The sequence below is a fragment of the Candoia aspera genome, chromosome 6 (genome assembly GCF_035149785.1).
Source record: "Candoia aspera isolate rCanAsp1 chromosome 6, rCanAsp1.hap2, whole genome shotgun sequence".
Taxonomy (NCBI): Eukaryota; Metazoa; Chordata; class Lepidosauria; order Squamata; family Boidae; genus Candoia; species Candoia aspera.
Genome location: NC_086158.1, coordinates 73083737 through 73103573, shown reverse-complemented (window position 1 = coordinate 73103573; position 19837 = coordinate 73083737). Strand labels below are relative to the sequence as shown.

General features: G+C 39.1%; 1 protein-coding gene across 1 annotated transcript in view; it reads left to right on the top strand.

The window, feature by feature from the left end:
* MYOF (myoferlin) overlaps positions 1-19837 on the top strand; it is a 107323-nt gene that overhangs the window by 33679 nt on the left and 53807 nt on the right. Inside the window, exons 6-17 of the mRNA XM_063307394.1 lie at positions 1288-1448; positions 2130-2258; positions 4089-4154; positions 4242-4292; positions 5561-5591; positions 6928-7043; positions 8858-8984; positions 13238-13341; positions 14615-14683; positions 14771-14814; positions 16294-16376; positions 18447-18485. Coding sequence (XP_063163464.1) covers positions 1288-1448; positions 2130-2258; positions 4089-4154; positions 4242-4292; positions 5561-5591; positions 6928-7043; positions 8858-8984; positions 13238-13341; positions 14615-14683; positions 14771-14814; positions 16294-16376; positions 18447-18485 — 1020 coding nt within the window. The remainder of the gene's footprint in view (positions 1-1287; positions 1449-2129; positions 2259-4088; positions 4155-4241; positions 4293-5560; positions 5592-6927; positions 7044-8857; positions 8985-13237; positions 13342-14614; positions 14684-14770; positions 14815-16293; positions 16377-18446; positions 18486-19837) is intronic.

Sequence of the window (19837 nt, the reverse complement as noted above, 5' to 3'; positions counted from 1 at the left end):
TTCTCTCAATTTTTTTTTTATTTTCAGATTCCCCGTTGGTCAAAAATCAAATTATGAAAAAAAGAAAACTTGCTTATAAAGATAACAGGAAACAAGCTGTTACGCTAACAGCTTTATAGTTCCAAACAAACAGTCAAAAATAAAACTCCTCATAAAAAAATGCTACTCCAAGCTCCAAATCTGCCTGTTGTACAGTAGGAATATGTGTCATTCAGTAATAAATCTCTTCTTCCTAGCCCATCACTGAGATTTTGTATTGCTATTGTTGTGATTTTGGTTAAAAGAATCAAATGCTTCCTTTATTTAACCTGGTCTGTGTTTAGTGAAAAACTAAAGAGCCGGCTTCAATTGTTTTTCACAATACAACTTGAAGTTTAAAGGTGACACCAACTGGAAAAACAAGTTTTTTTTTGTACCTTGGGGGAAGGCTGCACCCTGTCCTTAAACTATATATTTTTTTACATATAAAGTCTTCCTTTCTCACCTTGGAATTAAGATAACATATGTTGGCTATTCCGCAAGCTGTCTGTAAACTAACAAATTGTTTTTCGTAACATAAAAAAGCTGATGTTTTGAGAGAGGCTTTAAATCATAGTAGCAACTATTTTGGTCAATTACAGCTGGAACAGGGAGCTTCAGGCCTAAACCTGATTTACAGAGACATGGGATAAAAGTGGCTGGCTTTCTTTCCCCACCCAGGTCTTAAAGCAGCAGACTTGACAACTGAACTACCCCACAAAGCAGAACTGTTCCTTTCACCCACCAATCTTACGTAACTGGAGGGGCAACAGCTAGCATATCTAGTTTGCAAAAATTCAAATTATCACTAGATGGCAGCACAGAGAGAGAAATGTTCTCTCTCACTTGACATTTGATGGTTGAAAAGATTTTTGCAATCCAGATTTTGTAGCCCTATTTAATCTTGTGATGTAACTTTTGTGGAACACTCAATATTGTTTTATAATGCATTGTTTATTCTTTGTGTTTGGAGTTTGCTTGCAATGGCCTTTGACATTATGCAATGTCCAATTGCTTTGGTTATCTGTAATGGCTAAATGGAATGTTAATGCCGACTTCCACTTGACAGCACTGTCATTGTCCCATTCACCATCCCATCTTCTCCCACAAGTCTGAAGTGCAGTCCTTGACCACCCAAAATTTGTCCTTCTCACATATTCCACCCTGGAGATAGCACTTTCAGGGATCCATAGTAGTGTTGGGATCTTTCATGCTCTGAGTTTTTCTTGCTGTGATTTCAAGGATAGTAAAATTTGAAATTGTTGGTAGATGGTGAAGATGATGGTGATGATGAGAATATTCCTGATGGTGGGACTGGAGTTCTCCCCCAAGGTGGTCCAAGCGGTACACGTGAAGTTCAGCTGGCTCGGCATATTACCAAAGGAAAGAAAAATCGGAGGATGCTTTCTAATAAACCTCAAGACTTTCAGGTTGTAAAATACTTAAATAATGAATTTTGTGACTTCTCTGTAATACTGTAGTCCTGATCCTAATTACTTACCTGGGAGTAAGCACCACTGAATACAATGAAGCTTGTATTCTTACTTGAAGCTTACTATGCCTGAGTAAAAGGCATAGGCTTGCATTGTAGTTAGTACAAATTTGGCAACACATTTATCTTCTGTTTAGAAATCTCTTTCAGAAGCTCTTATTTAAATCTTGGAAAGTTCTTTTCCCTGGTGTAATGGGTTTGGCTCCAGTTCATAACAACAAAGGAGTGTATAAATAAATCTGAGAACTTAAGAATAAAGACTGGGATACTTGCTGCATTCCAAGTAACTTAATAATAAATAAACTTAATAATATCCACTGATAAACTACAGTGCTAATCATGAGAAATACTGAAGCACTAGTCTCTTAATTCAGGGATTCTTAACCCTTTTGTGATGCCAAGATCAGGTTCATCATGAACATATTTTCCTTGGAAGAGCTCTTCACATTCACCTGCAAATAATGAAACATAGAATTTTGCTCATTATAATTGAATAACTGACAATCCCAGTCTAATTTATTTTAACAGGAAAGCACTCAAAGCACATTCAATTGATGACAGCCAACTAATAGACAATATCACCCATCTATAATATATGTCATTTTTCACTCGTTACTAGATTCGTGTTAGGGTCATTGAAGGCCGTCAGTTGTCCGGGAATAACATAAAGCCAGTTGTAAAAGTACATGTTTGTGGGCAGACTCACAGAACAAGAATTAAAAGAGGAAATAATCCTTATTTTGATGAGGTAAGTATAATATTCATTTTACCAGTCTCATTCCTGAAATGCATTTTTTCCTTTTTAACTAAGAAAAATACATCCTTATTGCAAATGCTTTTTTTTCAGTTGGAATATTACAACAGAACTACTGTGTACTTTATAAGTTTAGCTACTGTATTTTATGAAAATGGTATTTACCTGCAAATAACCTTTGGAAAGCTTACTTGGAAGTAAATCTTGTGAAATTGGTGTGATGTTTTCTAGTTAAGTATGATTAGTAAAGTCTCCTTCAAGTCCACATAGGTTCTTCTTCTTAGCAGTAGTAGAGAAATGGTTGCCATTCACCCCTTTAGAAAAAAATTTTTTTGACATCCTAGTCTGTCCTGCAGTCCTGGGAGTTCCTGATGGTCTCCTGTCCAAGTGCAAACCAGTTCTTATCCTACTAAGCTTTTTTCATCAGACAAGGTTAATTAGGTGCAGTTATCTACTGTAACTTAAATATGATTAAGTCTAAGTAATAAATTACTAAGAGAAAGGCAAGAGCCAGTTTGATGTAGTGGCTAAGGTACCAGGCTAGAAACCGGGAGACCATGAGTTCTAGTCCTGACTTAGGCACAAAGCCAGCTGGGTGACCTTGGGCCAGTCCCTCTCTTTCATCCCTAGGAAGAAGGCAATGGCAAACCAGTTCTAAAAACCTTGCCAAGAAAACTGCAGGGACTTGTCCAGGCAGCCTCCGAGAATTGGACACAATTGAACGGATAAAAGAGAGAGACAGAGAAAGGCAGCTAATGGTGGAATATACTGCATGTCCACCAATGAACTCAGGTACATGAGTTCATCAGAATCTACCCCCTAAATTGAAGATTGCAACCTACAATGACAGTTGATGTGAAGTCATATGAAGAAAGGTGAAAGAATTGATGCTGGTTCAATGTTGTCATTTATGTACAAAATCCTCATGAACCAGTATGTTTGTGTCAGCCCTTAAAGATAGACGAGACTTGAACACCAAAGTCAAGAATATTAAAACTGCTTTTATTATAGGGTTACTGTAACAGAATCTTACAACTCTGAATGAGCCTCTCCCCTCCCTGCCTTTAATCTAAAGAGAATTAGAGAGGGTCATGTCTGAGACACTTTCTCAAATTACACTCCTGCTTTGGACTCAGATTTCTCTTATCTGACCATTGCCTTGGCTGTGGCTCTTTCGCCTCTTCCTCAGGGTTAGTTTCACAGCCCATTACAGTGTGTGCATTGGGTAGACTATCAGACTCCCGGGCTGCTGTAGCCATCCAACATCTTTACAGAGCTATTGCTGCTGGGATTGCCAAACATTAGCTGCAAAGTTTCTGGCCAATTTAAGATAACAAACACTAAAAACTATAGTGTAGACTCAAAAATAACTGAGGTATCCTCTCTAAACAACCATCCCCAACCAGAAAAAAGAAACACTCTACATACATGTGGGATACGGCCCACCCACTCTGCATTATCCCCCACCCACATGGTGTGTCTGTCTATGAATATTCATATGCAGCAGGATATTTGGAAAATATTGTTTAATTGAATAATTATTAGGACTTCTACAGAAGAGTATTCCTCAGCTTGCCTGTGTGATGTCTTAAACCAACTATCTCCGGCTCAGTTCCCTCCAGATGTGTTGTCTATGCTTCCATGAATTTCTACAAGGATGGGCAAGATAAATAGGAGATAAATACAGTCAGTGGGATTCAAGAGCTTAGCCACATACTGAAATCTCATTTGTTTTAATGGGGTGACCATCTCTATGTTCTTCTCTATGCTACAGCCCAGTTTTTCCTGTAGATTTAATATAAAACTGTTTCCCCTTCCTAACAGATATTTTTCTACAACATACACAATATGACACCTTCAGAGCTCTTTGATGAAACCATAAGCATTCGGGTAAGGAAAATGAACTATTGTCTTTATTACTACTTAACTATTTTGTTAAATTAAAGTTATATGTTCTTCTATTTCTTTTCCTTAAAGGTTTATGACTCTTATTCTTTGCGTCCTGATAGTCTAATGGGGGAATTTAAGGTAAGCATTTCTGATGTTCCACCATAAATTCACTTTGGAGTTTTGTCTCCCCTCTTGCTCAAGTTGAAATTAAAAAGACTAAAAAGCAAAACACATGCCCTATAAAAGACGTTTGTTTCAGAGAGTATTTGCTTCTTTTTTTTAATTTGGGAAAGGTAAATGTGTGAATGGATGTCCTCTCACCAGTCTAGAATGAAAGAAATGGAAAAAGACTGCAAATTTCATCTGATTTTCTGTCCTCAGGCCTAGAAATTATTTAATTTACCCAGTTCTGACAACAGTACCAATGCCAGTAAAGTATTATCTCTGCCTGAATTAATGTGAGAATATGCCACTGGATTTAAGAACAAGAAGAAAAATTTGGGTTCAGTATTAAGCACATTGCTATGAGAAGGTTAATATCTGTAACTGGTTTGGGCATCTGATTATGTTTATGTAGCTACCACAAAGCACTAGTTTGAGTATGGCTTACCTTTAATGTAAATACATTTTTTCAGTTACACATACTTGAATTTAGATCCTGTATCGCATGTGACAAAAGAGGCATTCAAATCTGTGACTGAAAAGAAATGAGCTTTAAAGCTACATATGTTGTTGTTTATTCGTTTAGTCGCTTCCGACTCTTTGTGACTTCATGGACCAGCCCACGCCAGAGCTTCCTGTCAGTCGTCAACACCCCCAGCTCCCCCAGGGACGGGTCCGTCACCTCTAGAATATCATCCATCCACCTTGCCCTTGGTTGGCCCCTCTTCCTTTTGCCCTCCACTCTCCCTAGTATCAGCATCTTCTCCAGGGTGTCCTGTCTTCTCATTATGTGGCCAAAGTATTTCAGTTTTGCCTTTAATATCATTCCCTCAAGTGAGCAGTCCGGCTTTATTTCCTGGAGGATGGACTGGTTTGATCTTCTGGCAGTCCAAGGCGCACTCAGAATTTTCCTCCAACACCACAGTTCAAAGCATCGATCTTCCTTCGCTCAGCCTTCCTTATGGTCCAGCTCTCGCAGCCATATGTTACTACGAGGAACACCATTGCTTTGACTATGCGGACCTTTGTTGTCAGTGTGATTTCTCTGCTCTTAACTATTTTATTGAGATTTGTCATTGCTCTTCTCCCAAGGATTAAGCGTCTTCTGATTTCCTGACTGCAGTCAGCATCTGCAGTAATCTTTGCACCTAGAAATACAAAAAGCTACATATATAGTGTATTATATTTGTTTGATTACCATATCATTAACTCCAAGCAGATAATATTATGTATTTCTATTACAGATTGATATTGGTTATGTCTATGATGAACCTGGTAAGTATTCTTCAGGCACAATATCCTAGGTTGATTGGGACCTAATCAGACCTAGAAGTAGATGCTTTAACTTGAATGTCTTGATCCAGCTTGTGTTTTCAACCCTAGAAAAAAGGGATATATTTTGATGTTATAATTATCAGGAGGGCACTAAAATTGCAATCTATAGTTACTGATTGAAAGTAAGTCTTTTTGAAAGAAAAAGATTTTATGCTCACTCATAAAAAGTGTGTCCACGTGCAGCATGTTAATGAAACCGCTGGTGGGAAAATCAACTGTCTTTCTCCTTAACGTATAGTAGAATAAGTTGCTCAATTTTGAGTAGGTGCCTGAGGCAAAGGGTTTAACTGGCTTTTAAGCTGCTTGAGTGACAGATCATAATTGCCAGTTACTCTATACCTATGACCTCTCAAGCTGTTTCTAAATATATCTGTACCACTCTACTGAAAGCACCAAATCCAAGTTGTAAAATAGCCCAGCTGACTGGTTGCAGGCATGGAGGAGTGTGTGGAATGAAGCAGAAGACAGTTCTCCTAATGTGTTGAGGAGAAGCATCAGAGATACATCTTCCTACTTTATCCCATGCCTGTTCTCCACTCCTGTGTCCTGTCATTCAGCCTATTTCTGAACATGGGACTAGCACTCTTCTAAAAGACTGTAAAACCTATCTCCAGAAATAGCCTGCCAGGTTGATGGCTTGGAGGAGGAACATTGGGATAGCTCCTTCCCAGTTTACCTGGCATCCTTTCTCCAGACTGGTGGTTGCTGTCTGTCATGCTAGCAAGTATGGAGGGGGGATGCAGAGTGAAGCAGGAGGGAGCAGTTGATAAGTGCTAGCTGTGAGAAGTCGTGGCCATCAGCCTCTGGAAGTAGCCTACAATGTAGTCAAAATGGGTTAAGAGTAGTCAACATGGAGTTCCTCCCCAAAATAATAAAAGCAAACAGTATGGCTACACAAAACCCCTTGTAGGAAAATCACTCATACTGTATATTAATTGGTGACCAAATGTAGACAGTAGAACTCACTGTCCTTCCTGGTTTAATCTGACCTATGCAACACAGAACCAGCACTCACCCAAGAGAGAGCGCTGCTTTGTTTTTAAATGCATGCCTAGAGCTCTTATACACCCAGCTATATAAACAATCCACATGTCCATTGATGTCACACCCAGCTGCAGGTTTTTGTTTCTCCAGGTCCTCCTTTCCCCATATTAGCAGCAGAAATTCATTTTCACCCCCATCACAAGTTAAAGGAGACTCCACTCTTAAATATATATATATCCCATAAACATGATTTGTGATGGCTTCAATGTTCATTGTACCTTTTCCTTTTCAGGCCAGGCAGTCATGAGAAAATGGCTGCTTTTGAATGACCCTGAAGACACCAGTTCAAGTCCGAAAGGATACTTGAAAGTCAGCATGTTTGTCCTTGGAACAGGAGATGAGCCACCTGTAAGTTTAGTAGATGGGTATATTTTCTTCTTCCAATACACCTTACATTGGGTAGTTCATCTTAATATCCATGCTAGGCTTTACGTTAGTGGTAGAAAATACTAGAAAGGATGAACGGGCTGACCCTTTGTTTCTTTTCCCCAGTTCTGCTTATTCCGCTACTTTCCACTCTGTCGCCACACCACCTCTCTTCCATGGCCTTCAACATCGTTGCCTTTTGAAGGTACTTCTCCCCTTAACTTTTTTCTCTTTCTCTTCTCTTGGATACAGCTTCTCCTTATTCATAATGTTGCTTTATTCCTGCTGTTTCATTCAGTTGCAAAAGAACATGTGAATGTTTTGTTGGAATGTCAAAGATTTCCCACTCCAGAACATTCTCTTGTCTGGAAAACAATTTTCACAAGTGCTCTCTCAAAAAGGTTGACATTTTGTGATTGAATGTGCCTAGTTATAAATCACTGTTAGAAGAAGACAAATCATTGAGATTTTTCCTAACATTGTCTCCAGCCCCCAGGAAGCTCTATTATTGCAGCCAACTTATATCTTTTTTCTTGGCATGTCAGATACATTTCCAGACAAACCACTGGACTGCAGCTACCTACTCTTCCATTTTCTTAGAATAGCTCTGCAGTTTAGATACATTTAAAAAACAATATTTGTGGCATCCAGGCATATTCTTAGAAATAAATCTTTTGATTAAAAGTCATTTTATTAAAAAGGGAGTGAGGAGTCTGGTGGGCACCAATGGAAATATTTCTGTGCATATTGGTACCTAAGTGCATGTTGCTTATCCCTGTGTTTTATTCATCTCTAAAATTATCCAAGATTAAAATGAATAAAGAATCCATTGTAGGCTGGTTATTTTATTTATTTGTGATAATAATGCATTTTGTATATTTATAAACTAAAGGCTAATCATGTTTTAGCTAAAGTTGAGCAGCATAAACTACAGTGTGTACAAATTAGGACCTGGCAAATTCGTATTATTCATGAATAGTATTTATGAATGATATCATTCCTCTTATTGAAGTCAGCCAATGAAAGATCCTGAAACAGTCTTCTCCGTGGAAGATTCCTGCCAAAGTTTAATGTTTAAACAGGATGGAGAAACTAAAAGGGCCTGTGGATTGTTTGTAGGATATCTGTGTCATTTCAAACATCTTGTTAATGTAGAAATAAGCTATATATGTTTGTTTAACAAACACCATTAAATAAATAAATGTAGAAGAGGAGTCACCTGTTAGCCTGACTTTAAAAATGTTCAGTTTAAAGCCTGAACTACCTATTCTTATCCAGAATTCATGATCAAATGCCAGGTCACTACAAAGTATAAATGCCAGGTGGGCACCAGAATACTGAAAGGATAGCCAATTGCTCAATGCAATTGTAGCTACTCCTATGATACTAATATATTTGCCAGTGTTCACTAAACGCTACTGATTCTTAACTAAAGCTGTTTGCCACATTTGTAAAATCAACCACAAATACTGCTGTGATGGCCAAAACCTAAACCAGTTGCATATGTGAAATTAAATTAAGGGAGTTGGGAAATACCTCATGCCCTTTCTCTGCATTCTCCTAAATTATTTCAGATGATTGTGCAGCATTCATGCCTTATTGACAATGGCACGTCTGTATTATTTTTAAGGGAACACTTGGGAGGGAGAAAGGAAAATGGAAGAGATAGACATACTTCCTCTAATTACGAAAAATCATCACTTTGCAATCTTTGGGGTATTTGCTTGTCGGGAAGAAGGGTTGCTTTTTTTTGTTATTCTTAAGGATAGAATAAAACTCAGATGTGTCCCCAACAGGTAGAAAACAGAGAACGGGAGAATGAAAATGATGATGTGGAAACCAACCTATTGCTTCCAGCTGGAATAGTCCTCCGATGGGTCACCTTTGTTCTTAAAATCTACAGAGCTGAAGATATTCCTCAGAGTATGTATCATATTTATCTATTATTAACATGGAAAAATGAGTGCATTTATTCTGTTGGAAAATAGGAGAGAAAGATTTGTAGATTTCTTAAACTGCTACTACTACTAATAGTAATATTTGATTTAAAAGGCCCCCAAATCAGAGAGACTCAAATAAACCTATGTCTAGAATACAGCACTTATTCTGGAACCCTGGTTGAGAAACCCTGTCTTAATCAGTGGTAGCAGGGTTTTCCTTCAGCAAAGGATTGTTACCTTGTCGTGGTGCTGGAGCTTGAGCACCTCAATGATGCCATGAGCTAAACCGTGAAGGGCCACCCAAGACGGGAAGGTCATGACAGAGAGGTCAGACTAAATGCGATCCCTGGGGAAGGTAATGGCAACCCACCTCAGTATTCTTGCCGTGAAAACTAAATGGATCAGTACAACCAGAGATATGTCGGTATACCATCGGAAGATGAGACCCCCAGGTCGGAAGATGGTCAAAATGCTACTGGGGAGGAACAGAGGATGAGCTCAACTAGCCCCAGATGTGATGACGCAGCTAGCTCAAAGCCGAAAGGACGGCTAGCGGCCGACGGTGCTGGTGGTGAACGGCGAATCCGATGTTCTAAGGATCAACACACCATCGGAACCTGGAATGTAAGATCTATGAGCCAGGGCAAATTGGATGTGGTTATTGGTGAGATGTCAAGATTAAAGATAGACATTCTGGGCGTCAGTGAACTGAAATGGACTGGAATGGGCCACTTCACATCAAATGACCACCAGATCTACTACTGCGGACATGAGGACCACAGAAGAAATGGAGTAGCCTTCATAATTAATAGTAAAGTGGCTAAAGCAGTGCTTGGATACAACCCAAAAAGTGATAGAATGATCTCAATTCGAATTCAGGGCAAGCCATCTAACATCACAGTGATCCAAATATACGCCCCAACCACAAATGCTGAAGAAGCTGAAGTAGAGCAGTTCTATGAGGATCTGCAGCACCTACTGGACAACACGCCTAAAAGAGATGTTATTTTCATCACAGGAGACTGGAATGCTAAGGTGGGCAGTCAAATGACACCTCGAATTACAGGTAAGTATGGCCTGGGAGAACAAAACGAAGCAGGACACAGGCTGATAGAATTTTGCCAAGACAATTCACTCTGCATAACAAACACTCTCTTCCAACAACCTAAGAGACGGCTTTATACATGGACTTCACCAGATGGACAACACCGAAATCAGATTGATTACATCCTTTGCAGCCAAAGGTGGCGGACATCTGTACAGTCGGTAAAAACAAGGCCTGGAGCTGACTGTAGTTCAGATCACGAACTTCTTCTTGCACAATTTAGGATCAGACTCAAGACATTAGGGAAGACCCACAGATCAGCTAGATATGAGCTCACTAATATTCCTAAGGAATATGCAGTGGAGGTGAAGAATAGATTTAAGGGACTGGACTTAGTAGATAGGGTCCCGGAAGAACTCTGGACAGAAGTTGGCAGCATTGTTCAGGAGGCGGCAACAAAATACATCCCAAAGAAAGAGAAAACCAAGAAGGCAAAATGGCTGTCTGCTGAGACACTAGAAGTAGCCCAAGAAAGAAGGAAAGCAAAAGGCAACAGTGATAGGGGGAGATATGCCCAATTAAATGCAAAATTCCAGAGGTTAGCCAGAAGAGATAAGGAATTATTTTTAAACAAGCAATGCGCGGAAGTGGAAGAAGACAATAGAATAGGAAGGACAAGAGACCTCTTCCAGAAAATTAGAAACATTGGAGGTAAATTCCAGGCAAAAATGGGTATGATCAAAAACAAAGATGGCAAGGACCTAACAGAAGAAGAAGAGATCAAGAAAAGGTGGCAAGAATATACAGAAAACCTGTATAGGAAGGATAACAATATCGGGGATAGCTTTGACAGTGTGGTCGGTGAGCTAGAGCCAGACATCCTGAAGAGTGAGGTTGAGTGGGCCTTAAGAAGCATTGCTAATAACAAGGCAACAGGAGACGACGGCATCCCAGCTGAACTGTTCAAAATCTTGCAAGATGATGCTGTCAAGGTAATGCATGCTATATGCCAGCAAATTTGGAAAACACAAGAATGGCCATCAGACTGGAAAAAATCAACTTACATCCCCATACCAAAAAAGGGAAACACTAAAGAATGTTCAAACTATCGAACAGTGGCACTCATTTCACATGCCAGTAAGGTAATGCTCAAGATCCTGCAAGGTAGACTTCAGCAGTTCATGGAGCGAGAATTGCCAGACGTACAAGCTGGGTTTAGAAAAGGCAGAGGAACTAGAGACCAAATTGCCAATATCCGCTGGATAATGGAAAAAGCCAGGGAGTTTCAGAAAAACATCTATTTCTGTTTTATTGACTATTCTAAAGCCTTTGACTGTGTGGACCATAACAAATTGTGGAAAGTTCTTAGTGGTATGGGGATACCAAGTCATCTTGTATGCCTCCTGAAGAATCTGTATAACGACCAAGTAGCAACAGTAAGAACAGACCACGGAACAACAGACTGGTTTAAGATTGGGAAAGGAGTACGGCAGGGCTGTATACTCTCACCCTACCTATTCAACTTGTATGCAGAACACATCATGCGACAAGCTGGCCTTGAGGAATCCAAGGCTGGAGTTAAAATCTCTGGAAGAAACATTAACAATCTCAGATATGCAGATGATACCACTTTGATGGCTGAAAGTGAAGAGGAACTGAGGAGCCTTATGATGAAGGTGAAAGAAGAAAGTGCAAAAGCTGGTTTGCAGCTAAACCTCAAAAAAACCAAGATTATGGCAACCAGCTTGATTGATAACTGGCAAATAGAGGGAGAAAATGTAGAAGCAGTGAAAGACTTTGTATTCCTAGGTGCAAAGATTGCTGCAGATGCTGACTGCAGTCAGGAAATCAGAAGACGCTTAATCCTTGGAAGAAGAGCAATGACAAATCTCGATAAAATAGTTAAGAGCAGAGACATCACACTGACAACAAAGGCCCGCATAGTTAAAGCAATGGTTTTCCCTGTAGTAACATATGGCTGCGAGAGCTGGACCATAAGGAAGGCTGAGCGAAGGAAGATCGATGCTTTTGAACTGTGGTGTTGGAGGAAAATTCTGAGAGTGCCTTGGACTGCAAGAAGATCCAACCAGTCCATCCTCCAGGAAATAAAGCCAGACTGCTCACTTGAGGGAATGATATTAAAGGCAAAACTGAAATACTTTGGCCACATAATGAGAAGACAGGACACCCTGGAGAAGATGCTGATGCTAGGGAGAGTGGAAGGCAAAAGGAAGAGGGGCCGACCAAGGGCAAGATGGATGGATGATATTCTAGAGGTGACGGACTCGTCCCTGGGGGAGCTGGGGGTGTTGACGACCGACAGGAAGCTCTGGCGTGGGCTGGTCCATGAAGTCACGAAGAGTCGGAAGCGACTAAACGAATAAACAACAACAACAAACAGCAGGGTTTTCAGGAGTCAGAATGGTGGAAAGTATTTGTTTTTCAGGGGGTAGCGAAATTTCCTAGAGTAGTGCATGTGGGAACATTTTTTTTGTCATGGTAAGTTTTGCTTTGTTCTGTTCTTGAGTTCCTGACAAAAGTAGTTGAGGACTCTTCCTGGTAGCTTGGCCACCATTGCATTTGCCCCCCAATTGTAAAGAAGGAATTGAAAACTTGGAGCAATAAGTGGGAGCTGACATGTTTTGGGTAGCAAAATAATACAAAAGTAAATGTAATCCTCTCTAATGATGACAGTTTTCTCTCCCTAAAATTGAAAGAAGAGCACTTTTACCTGTACTTCTGGCTTTCCCCATCAGCCATGATTAAACTGGATCAATCTACTCACTGATTCTAAATTTGCATTCCTTCTAATGCCAGCTCATTCAAAGATAGGCAATGTGGCAGCATCAGTGGAGGCCTTAAATCAAACCAACTGGCACCCTGAGCAGATTATGCCATCAGAGCTGTCACTCCCAAATCCCAAAAGCAGATTTTTTCCCCTCAGAATCCAGCACCCTAGATACCCGCCTAGTTCAGATAGTTCGTGCTGGCTGGGGAATTCTGGGAGTTGGAGTCCACACATCTTCAAGTTGCCAAGGTGGAGAAGCACTGGTTTATCGAATAGTTTAAATGTCTGAGTTTAGTGCTCAATAACATGATTTTGCATGTTCAGAAATCTATAACCATGGCTGTAAGTTTTGAGCAGTAGAAAATAACTTATTTCATTCTCTGTTTTAAAAATTTCTGTCCAGTGGATGATGCCTTTGCACAGACAGTGAAGGAAATATTTGGAGGAGAAGCAGACAAGAAAAACCTGGTGGATCCCTTTGTGGAAGTTTGCTTTGCAGGAAAAAAGGTACTTTGGGCTAATAACTGCATTGTATTATATAGCCATGGATAAAATGTCTGATAACTGATCTTGCATAAACATGTTTGCACAGAGATCAAGTAACAAAAATCTATTATTTGTGGTTTAGGTAAAATTACATTGATTTGTTTAGAAATGAATATGGTATCTATGGTTTTGGTAATATTTTTCATATTTTCAGGAATTCATTGTGTGTCACCATTATTTATATAATATAAAGAATTAAGTATTTTAACTGCTACATTTAACTACAAATTTAGATGGAAATTTGTAGTTAAATTTAAAAAACTACGTTTAGATGGACATATATGTATTTTGGGTTGCTTGAAAAGACCTTGTCTCTTTTAGTAAAAGGTAAGCAAAGTCCAACCAGGTGACAACTCGGATGGAAGGCTGCCAGCGAATACCTGGGCTGTAGGGTAGACTGGGAAGTCAAAAATTATCCCAGCGAAAGGCATTGGCAGACCTCTTCCATACTGTGGCCAAGAAAAGTGCATGATAGTGTCCATGTAGGCATCAGAAGTCAGACTCAAGCATGGCTGATCTCCTTAAGATCACACTCAAAAAGAAACTGAGAAGATTTAACTCTGTTGTATTATTTAGTGGAGTTTTCCTCCTCCTGGCCCATCCTTGGGATGACTGGGAGCTTCTAGCATTCCTAGTCCTTGTTGCTCTGAATGGAAAGAATTACAATCTAACCAAGCTGGAGAGTATCAGAATGGGGATGGTTGAATTGGCATTTAGATCTGTGCAGTAATTCATATTTGAAGGGCAGTGTCTGATCAGAGCATGCGAGGGGTGTACAGCTCACACCTGTTGAGAACCCTGTGAACCAAACATGTCTTTTCCAGGATCAAGAACCGGCTGAGGAGAGCAGCTATGCTAGCTCAGGAAAGAAACGGCTGCTCTATGGGTTCTTGGCAGGTGCTATCTACAGGCCTGCAGACACTCCAGATCACATTTTGCCCTTTGAATCCAGGTCTTTGCAACTGCCCTATTGGCATTGAAGAATTAAGAGCCCAAGGCAGTGTTTCTCAACTTGAAGATGAATTGAGTTGAAGTCCACACATCTTCAAGTTGCCAAGACTGAGAAACACTGGACTAAGGTCTTTCTCAAGTCTCTGAGTGCATCATTAACTAACAGGATGCGCAACTTGTCATATTGGTTAGGTTCAGATCTTTCTGGGTAGAAAAGAGTAAAAGATTAAAAACAGAACTGATTTTGTTGAAATGGAAATGGACTTTTTTTTCTTCTTGGCAGGTTTGCACAAATATAATTGAAAAAAATGCTAACCCAGAGTGGAATCAGCTTATTAATCTTCAGATCAAGGTTTGTTGCTCTAGTACTTTATTAGAATTAGGCTTTTGTATTTAAGAAATAAGACTTCAATAAATAATATAATTTCCTTTTTTCTAGTTTCCTTCAATGTGTGAAAAAATAAGGCTGATGGTATATGATTGGTAAGCTCTTCCTTGTTATGTAGTCAGTCTTCTACAACACAACTGTTATAATTCTGAGAACAAATCTTTTTTCATAAGCTGGCAATGTATTTTCATTACGTTTGCTTGCACAAGCAACACTAACGCAAAGAGTTGTTCCATTTGTTGGCAAGATCACTTTAAAACAATTGGTTTAAAATTAACATGATTTATTTTCATTCAGTCATTAGTCAACTTTATTTACTGATTGGTTTTTAAACAAATATTCAAAATGATTAAAAAACAAGACCATTAAGTGTACCACTCCACACTTCCATGGTATCCCCAAGCCTGATGACAAAACCAAGCTTAAGAGCCTTCTGGAAGGCCAACAGGGTTGGGGCCAATCTCACCTCAGGGAGAATGATGTTCTAAAGGGTGGGTGCCACAGCAGAAAAGGCTCTCCTCCCTCCTTGGCCAACAGGACCTATAACAAGCCCCTCTTGCCAGACCTGATGGGAGGGGTAGATGTAATCAGTGTGATGGACTACAATAATGCAGCTGGTTCTCAGGAAGGAGGGAGCACATTCCAAGGAGGGGACCAAGATAAGAGAAAACACAGTCCAAAGTTGGGACATGGGAAGACTAAGAGGTTCAGAGTAGCCCCATCCTAGAGCCTTCCCAGGTTATTTCCCTTTAGGTTAGGTTGGGTAGCTTTAGTCTGGCAAGATTCTGTCTATACAGTGTGAGCAAATAAAGAACTGAAGTTTGGTTGGATTGATTCTTTGTCATTCTTGACAAAGAATGGGACTGACACCAGGGAGAGGCAGTCCCTCAGATAACCTGGCCCCATGCCATGTAAAGATGTAAAGATCATAACCAGCACCTTGAATTGGACCCAGAAGCAAACTGGCAACCAGTGCATCTCAGGGAGCAGAAGTGTGACATGCGCAGTTCTAGAAGCGCACATAACTGCCCATGCCGCTGCATTTTGCACCAGCTGAAGCTTCCAGAAATTCTTCAAGGGCAGCCCCATGTAGAGCTCATCACAGTAATCCATTTGGGAGCTGACCAGGGCACAAGTGACTGAGAATAAAACCTTGAGTCTTTTCAGCAAATATTTGGGTATTTTGGTGGTTAACTCTGCTTACTTCTAGTTGACAGTTCAGATTGTGGGGAAAGAAGGAACTGGGAAACATCACAGGTTAAAAAATGTCCGTAGATGATACGTTCTTTTTGAGGAGTGCACATTGTGCCATCTGCTGGCTTTTGGTGGAACTGAAACCTTGCTACGTCCATATGATATTAATAGCTATAGGACCATCTCATTTTCTGTAGTCTTGCTAACCAATATGGTTGTTATAGATATTGTTTATATAATCAATGCTCAGAATCTTAAAATATTCATTTGGGGAAATAGGATAGATGTATAGTATTCTAAATGGGAGTATTAGAGCTATTTAAAAATAATGCCCTTGTGAGTATTTAAAATGAGTTATTTAAATCCATCATTACATACAGGGATCGTCTTACAAAAAATGATGTTGTGGGCACCACATATTTAAGCCTTTCCAAAATAGCTGCCTCTGGTGGAGAAGTTGAAGGTAAGCCAGTTTCTTTTCTTACAGTAGATGTTTCCTCAAAATAACTTACAAATTCAGAACAGGAAGAGGATGAAAGCAAAGGAGAATCAATTGTATTTCTTAGGTATGGTGCAGGACAAGTCAAGACTTGGTGAAGTTTTCTCTGGTTTATCAAGAGTGACTTAACATTAACAAGACTATACTGGAGTAATCATGCTAATTACATCTAATATGTAATTACATCTAATATGATACACATGATGGAATTCCTTCTCTAAATAAGATATTACCGATTCTGTTGTCTTTTCAGAACGATATTTATTATTTTCTCTTTGCTAAATTTAGCACTATTGATTATAATGTGTTTGTTGATTTTACTTTCAGAATTGTTATTTAGTATATCCTAAATAGTTATTGTGAGCTAGTTTGGTGTAGTGATTAAGGCATCAGGCTAGAAACCAGGAGACCGTGAGTTCTTGTCCTGACTTAGGCACAAAGCCAGCTGGGTGACCTTGGGCCAATCACTTCCAAAATCTTGCCAAGAAAACTGCAGGGACTTGTCTAGGCAGTCTTCGAGAATTGGACATGGAATGGATTAAAAAAATTATTAGCAATATTTCATTTCACACAGAAAGAAGCAAGATATACTTCTAAATCAAATCAAACAATGCATTATTTTTGAGTGTTTCTTTTTTGGAGCTATCACGCAGGCTTTCTCCATTATCTAGAAACATGGTTTGAAAACTTCAGGGGAGGTCGGCCTTATTTTTACAAATTCAAACACACGCAGAAACATTTACATGCAGATATAGAAATACAGTACATTATCAATATTGTTATAGAATCTGTTCAGATAGAGAGATACTTGTATAAATTCACATATATACATATACAGTGACTTAACATTGTTTCCTAGCCTATTCTCTTTATTCCCAGTTAGGATTTCTTCTTTTGATCTGAAATTTTTATTCTTCAGGAAAAGACATACCGTTTAAGTATTCTGTCACATTTCATTACATTATTTTTGCCAGATCAATGCTATAGTAAGTTAGCCATATGAAATCTGTTCCAACTTATGGAAATAATTTGAAATCTGTTTTAAATCCTGTGTAGTATGATTGAACATTTGTTGCCTGATAGTATCTGTTATCTGTAAATGCCATTCAGAATACCTGCGGGTGGGTGGGTGGATGGGTGGGAGTTCAGTCTTGTTCATACTTTACTTAAGTTAATGGTTAAGTCTCTTACAATAAGACAACAATAACAACAACAAAACGTAACATAACATACTAGGAAACAGTAGCTTTTGTTGTGTATTTTGGTGGAAACTGAAATGATACAAATGGCAGTTACTTAAAATTGCATTCTGTAGTCTAATCTTGTGCAAATTCCATTCAGGACTTTCTAAGTAATAGTGCTCACTCATCCAGGATTTCTTCATCTTTAGTTTTCTGTAATTAGTAGACATAATGTGAAAAACTCAATTTCTCCTAACATTCTCACTAATTAATCATCTCCCTTTAGATAGTTAAACTCCCTCCAGAGTTTATAAGGACCTGCAAATAATTTTCTCTCCAGACTGATAGGGGTCATTTCAGGAACAGTGTGGTGAGCTGGTCACTATGCATATGATTCATGGGTATCCTGCCAAAACTACTGTATGTTGACCTTTTCTACAGAACAGGAGCATCTATGGACAGGAGGGTCAAAAAAGTCAAGATGGCAACTGCAACAGCACAGTTGGAGCCATGCCCTTTTGTAATGTGTAATCCCAGCTGCCGTCCTGATTTTTTTTACTCCTCTGTGGACACCCTTGCTAGGGACACTTTACATTTAAAAAGGCTAGATACTATCACTTGGATGTGCTCCTCACTGACCAATTTATTCTAGTTGCACCATGATAACATAGTGTACAATTGTATGAGTATCTCCACGAGGATAGTGTAATTTATTGGTGTAGCTCCTGTTAAGTTCTTCTTTGCTTTGACACTCCAAACTTGTTAAGATCCACATTGAGTAAAATGTTTAATGTATTTGCTGAATGTGTTCTCTTATTTGTTAAGCAATCTCTTGTCTTTTTATAAAATACAGAGCTTTCATCTTCGGGAGCTGGGGCTTCATCATATGAAGGTTCATAATCATATCTTGGAATGTACTATGATTTGCTTTCTTTGGTCCAAAGTAATACTTCTTTTAAATCAAAATAATTAAACTAAAGGCTTAAAGTTTTGTTAATGGCTACAGTAATACCTTGACATTTGTGTAAATAACATTGATGAGCTTGGCATGATTGAAAAAGATTGCTTTTGGCTTTTGCATGGCTGTACATCAGAGTTTTGGTGCAATTACTATCTTGGCTATCTGGCTATACAAGATCTACCCTCCTAAAGGAGCTGGGGCAGCTTGGTGGTTTGAAGTCTCATTGCTTCTCTTGACTCAGTGAAAGTACAAGTACATGAACAGTATACCTGTTGTAGAATGTAAAAAGTAGCCCAGTATAACATTGGACAGCCTGGCCTTCATACGCAATGTGGTTTTGCAGAAAATACATTGCAATACCTTAGAGAAAAATGAATGCAAAATAAAGGAATTGCCAGAAAAAACAATGCCTGGTTCATCCACACAGATGCTGAGATTTCTCAGACACATATCAACCTACCAACTCTATGATCCTGGGGATTTGGGCTTTGTGGCGAGCCCATGTTGGAACAAACTGCTGCAGAAGCTTAAGGAAGCCGTCTTAATAGAATTCAAAAAGGAGCAAATTCACCCAGTCCTTTTAATATTTTAGTGTTTTGATTTTAAGTACTTATTGTTTAGGTTTTATAATTCCCATTTTAATTTGATGATTTTTTAAAATTATATTTTTGTAAGCTGCCCAGAGCCGTTAAGGAAGCAGGCAGTGTATACATTTATAAAATTTAGGAACAAATCACTAAGCACAACTGAATAACAAATGTTGCCTTTTCCAAATGCTTTCACGTTTCTGTGCTCAATTTTCTTCAAAATTTAACAGTGTAACTGTAACTACACTAAATTTTATAAGACATGCTTGTCTGATTGAATTGTGTATATCTGTATGAATATGTCATGTGTCTCTGGACCTGGTAATTTTATTTTTTTTATAAGCTTTCTAGTTTCATGATTCCCAGCTCCTTTATTTGGCAGACTTAAAAATTCTTATTTGACAGACATAGAAGTCCCAAATATAATACAAGTACAGATAGGAAGGAAGGAAGGAAGGAAGGAAGGAAGGAAGGAAGGAAGGAAGGAAGGAAGGAAGGAAGGAAGGAGGGAAGGAAGGAAGGAAGGAAGGAAGGAAGGAAGGAAGGAAGGAAGGAAGGAAGGAAGGAAGGAAGGAAGGAAGGAAGGGACCCCATTGCATTCTCAATTTAAGAAGCTATGAGGTTGTTTCTTCAGATGGCCAGATGCAAAAGGTGGGAAGACTCTGGCACCTTTAACTGGTGTGCAGATAAAGGAAT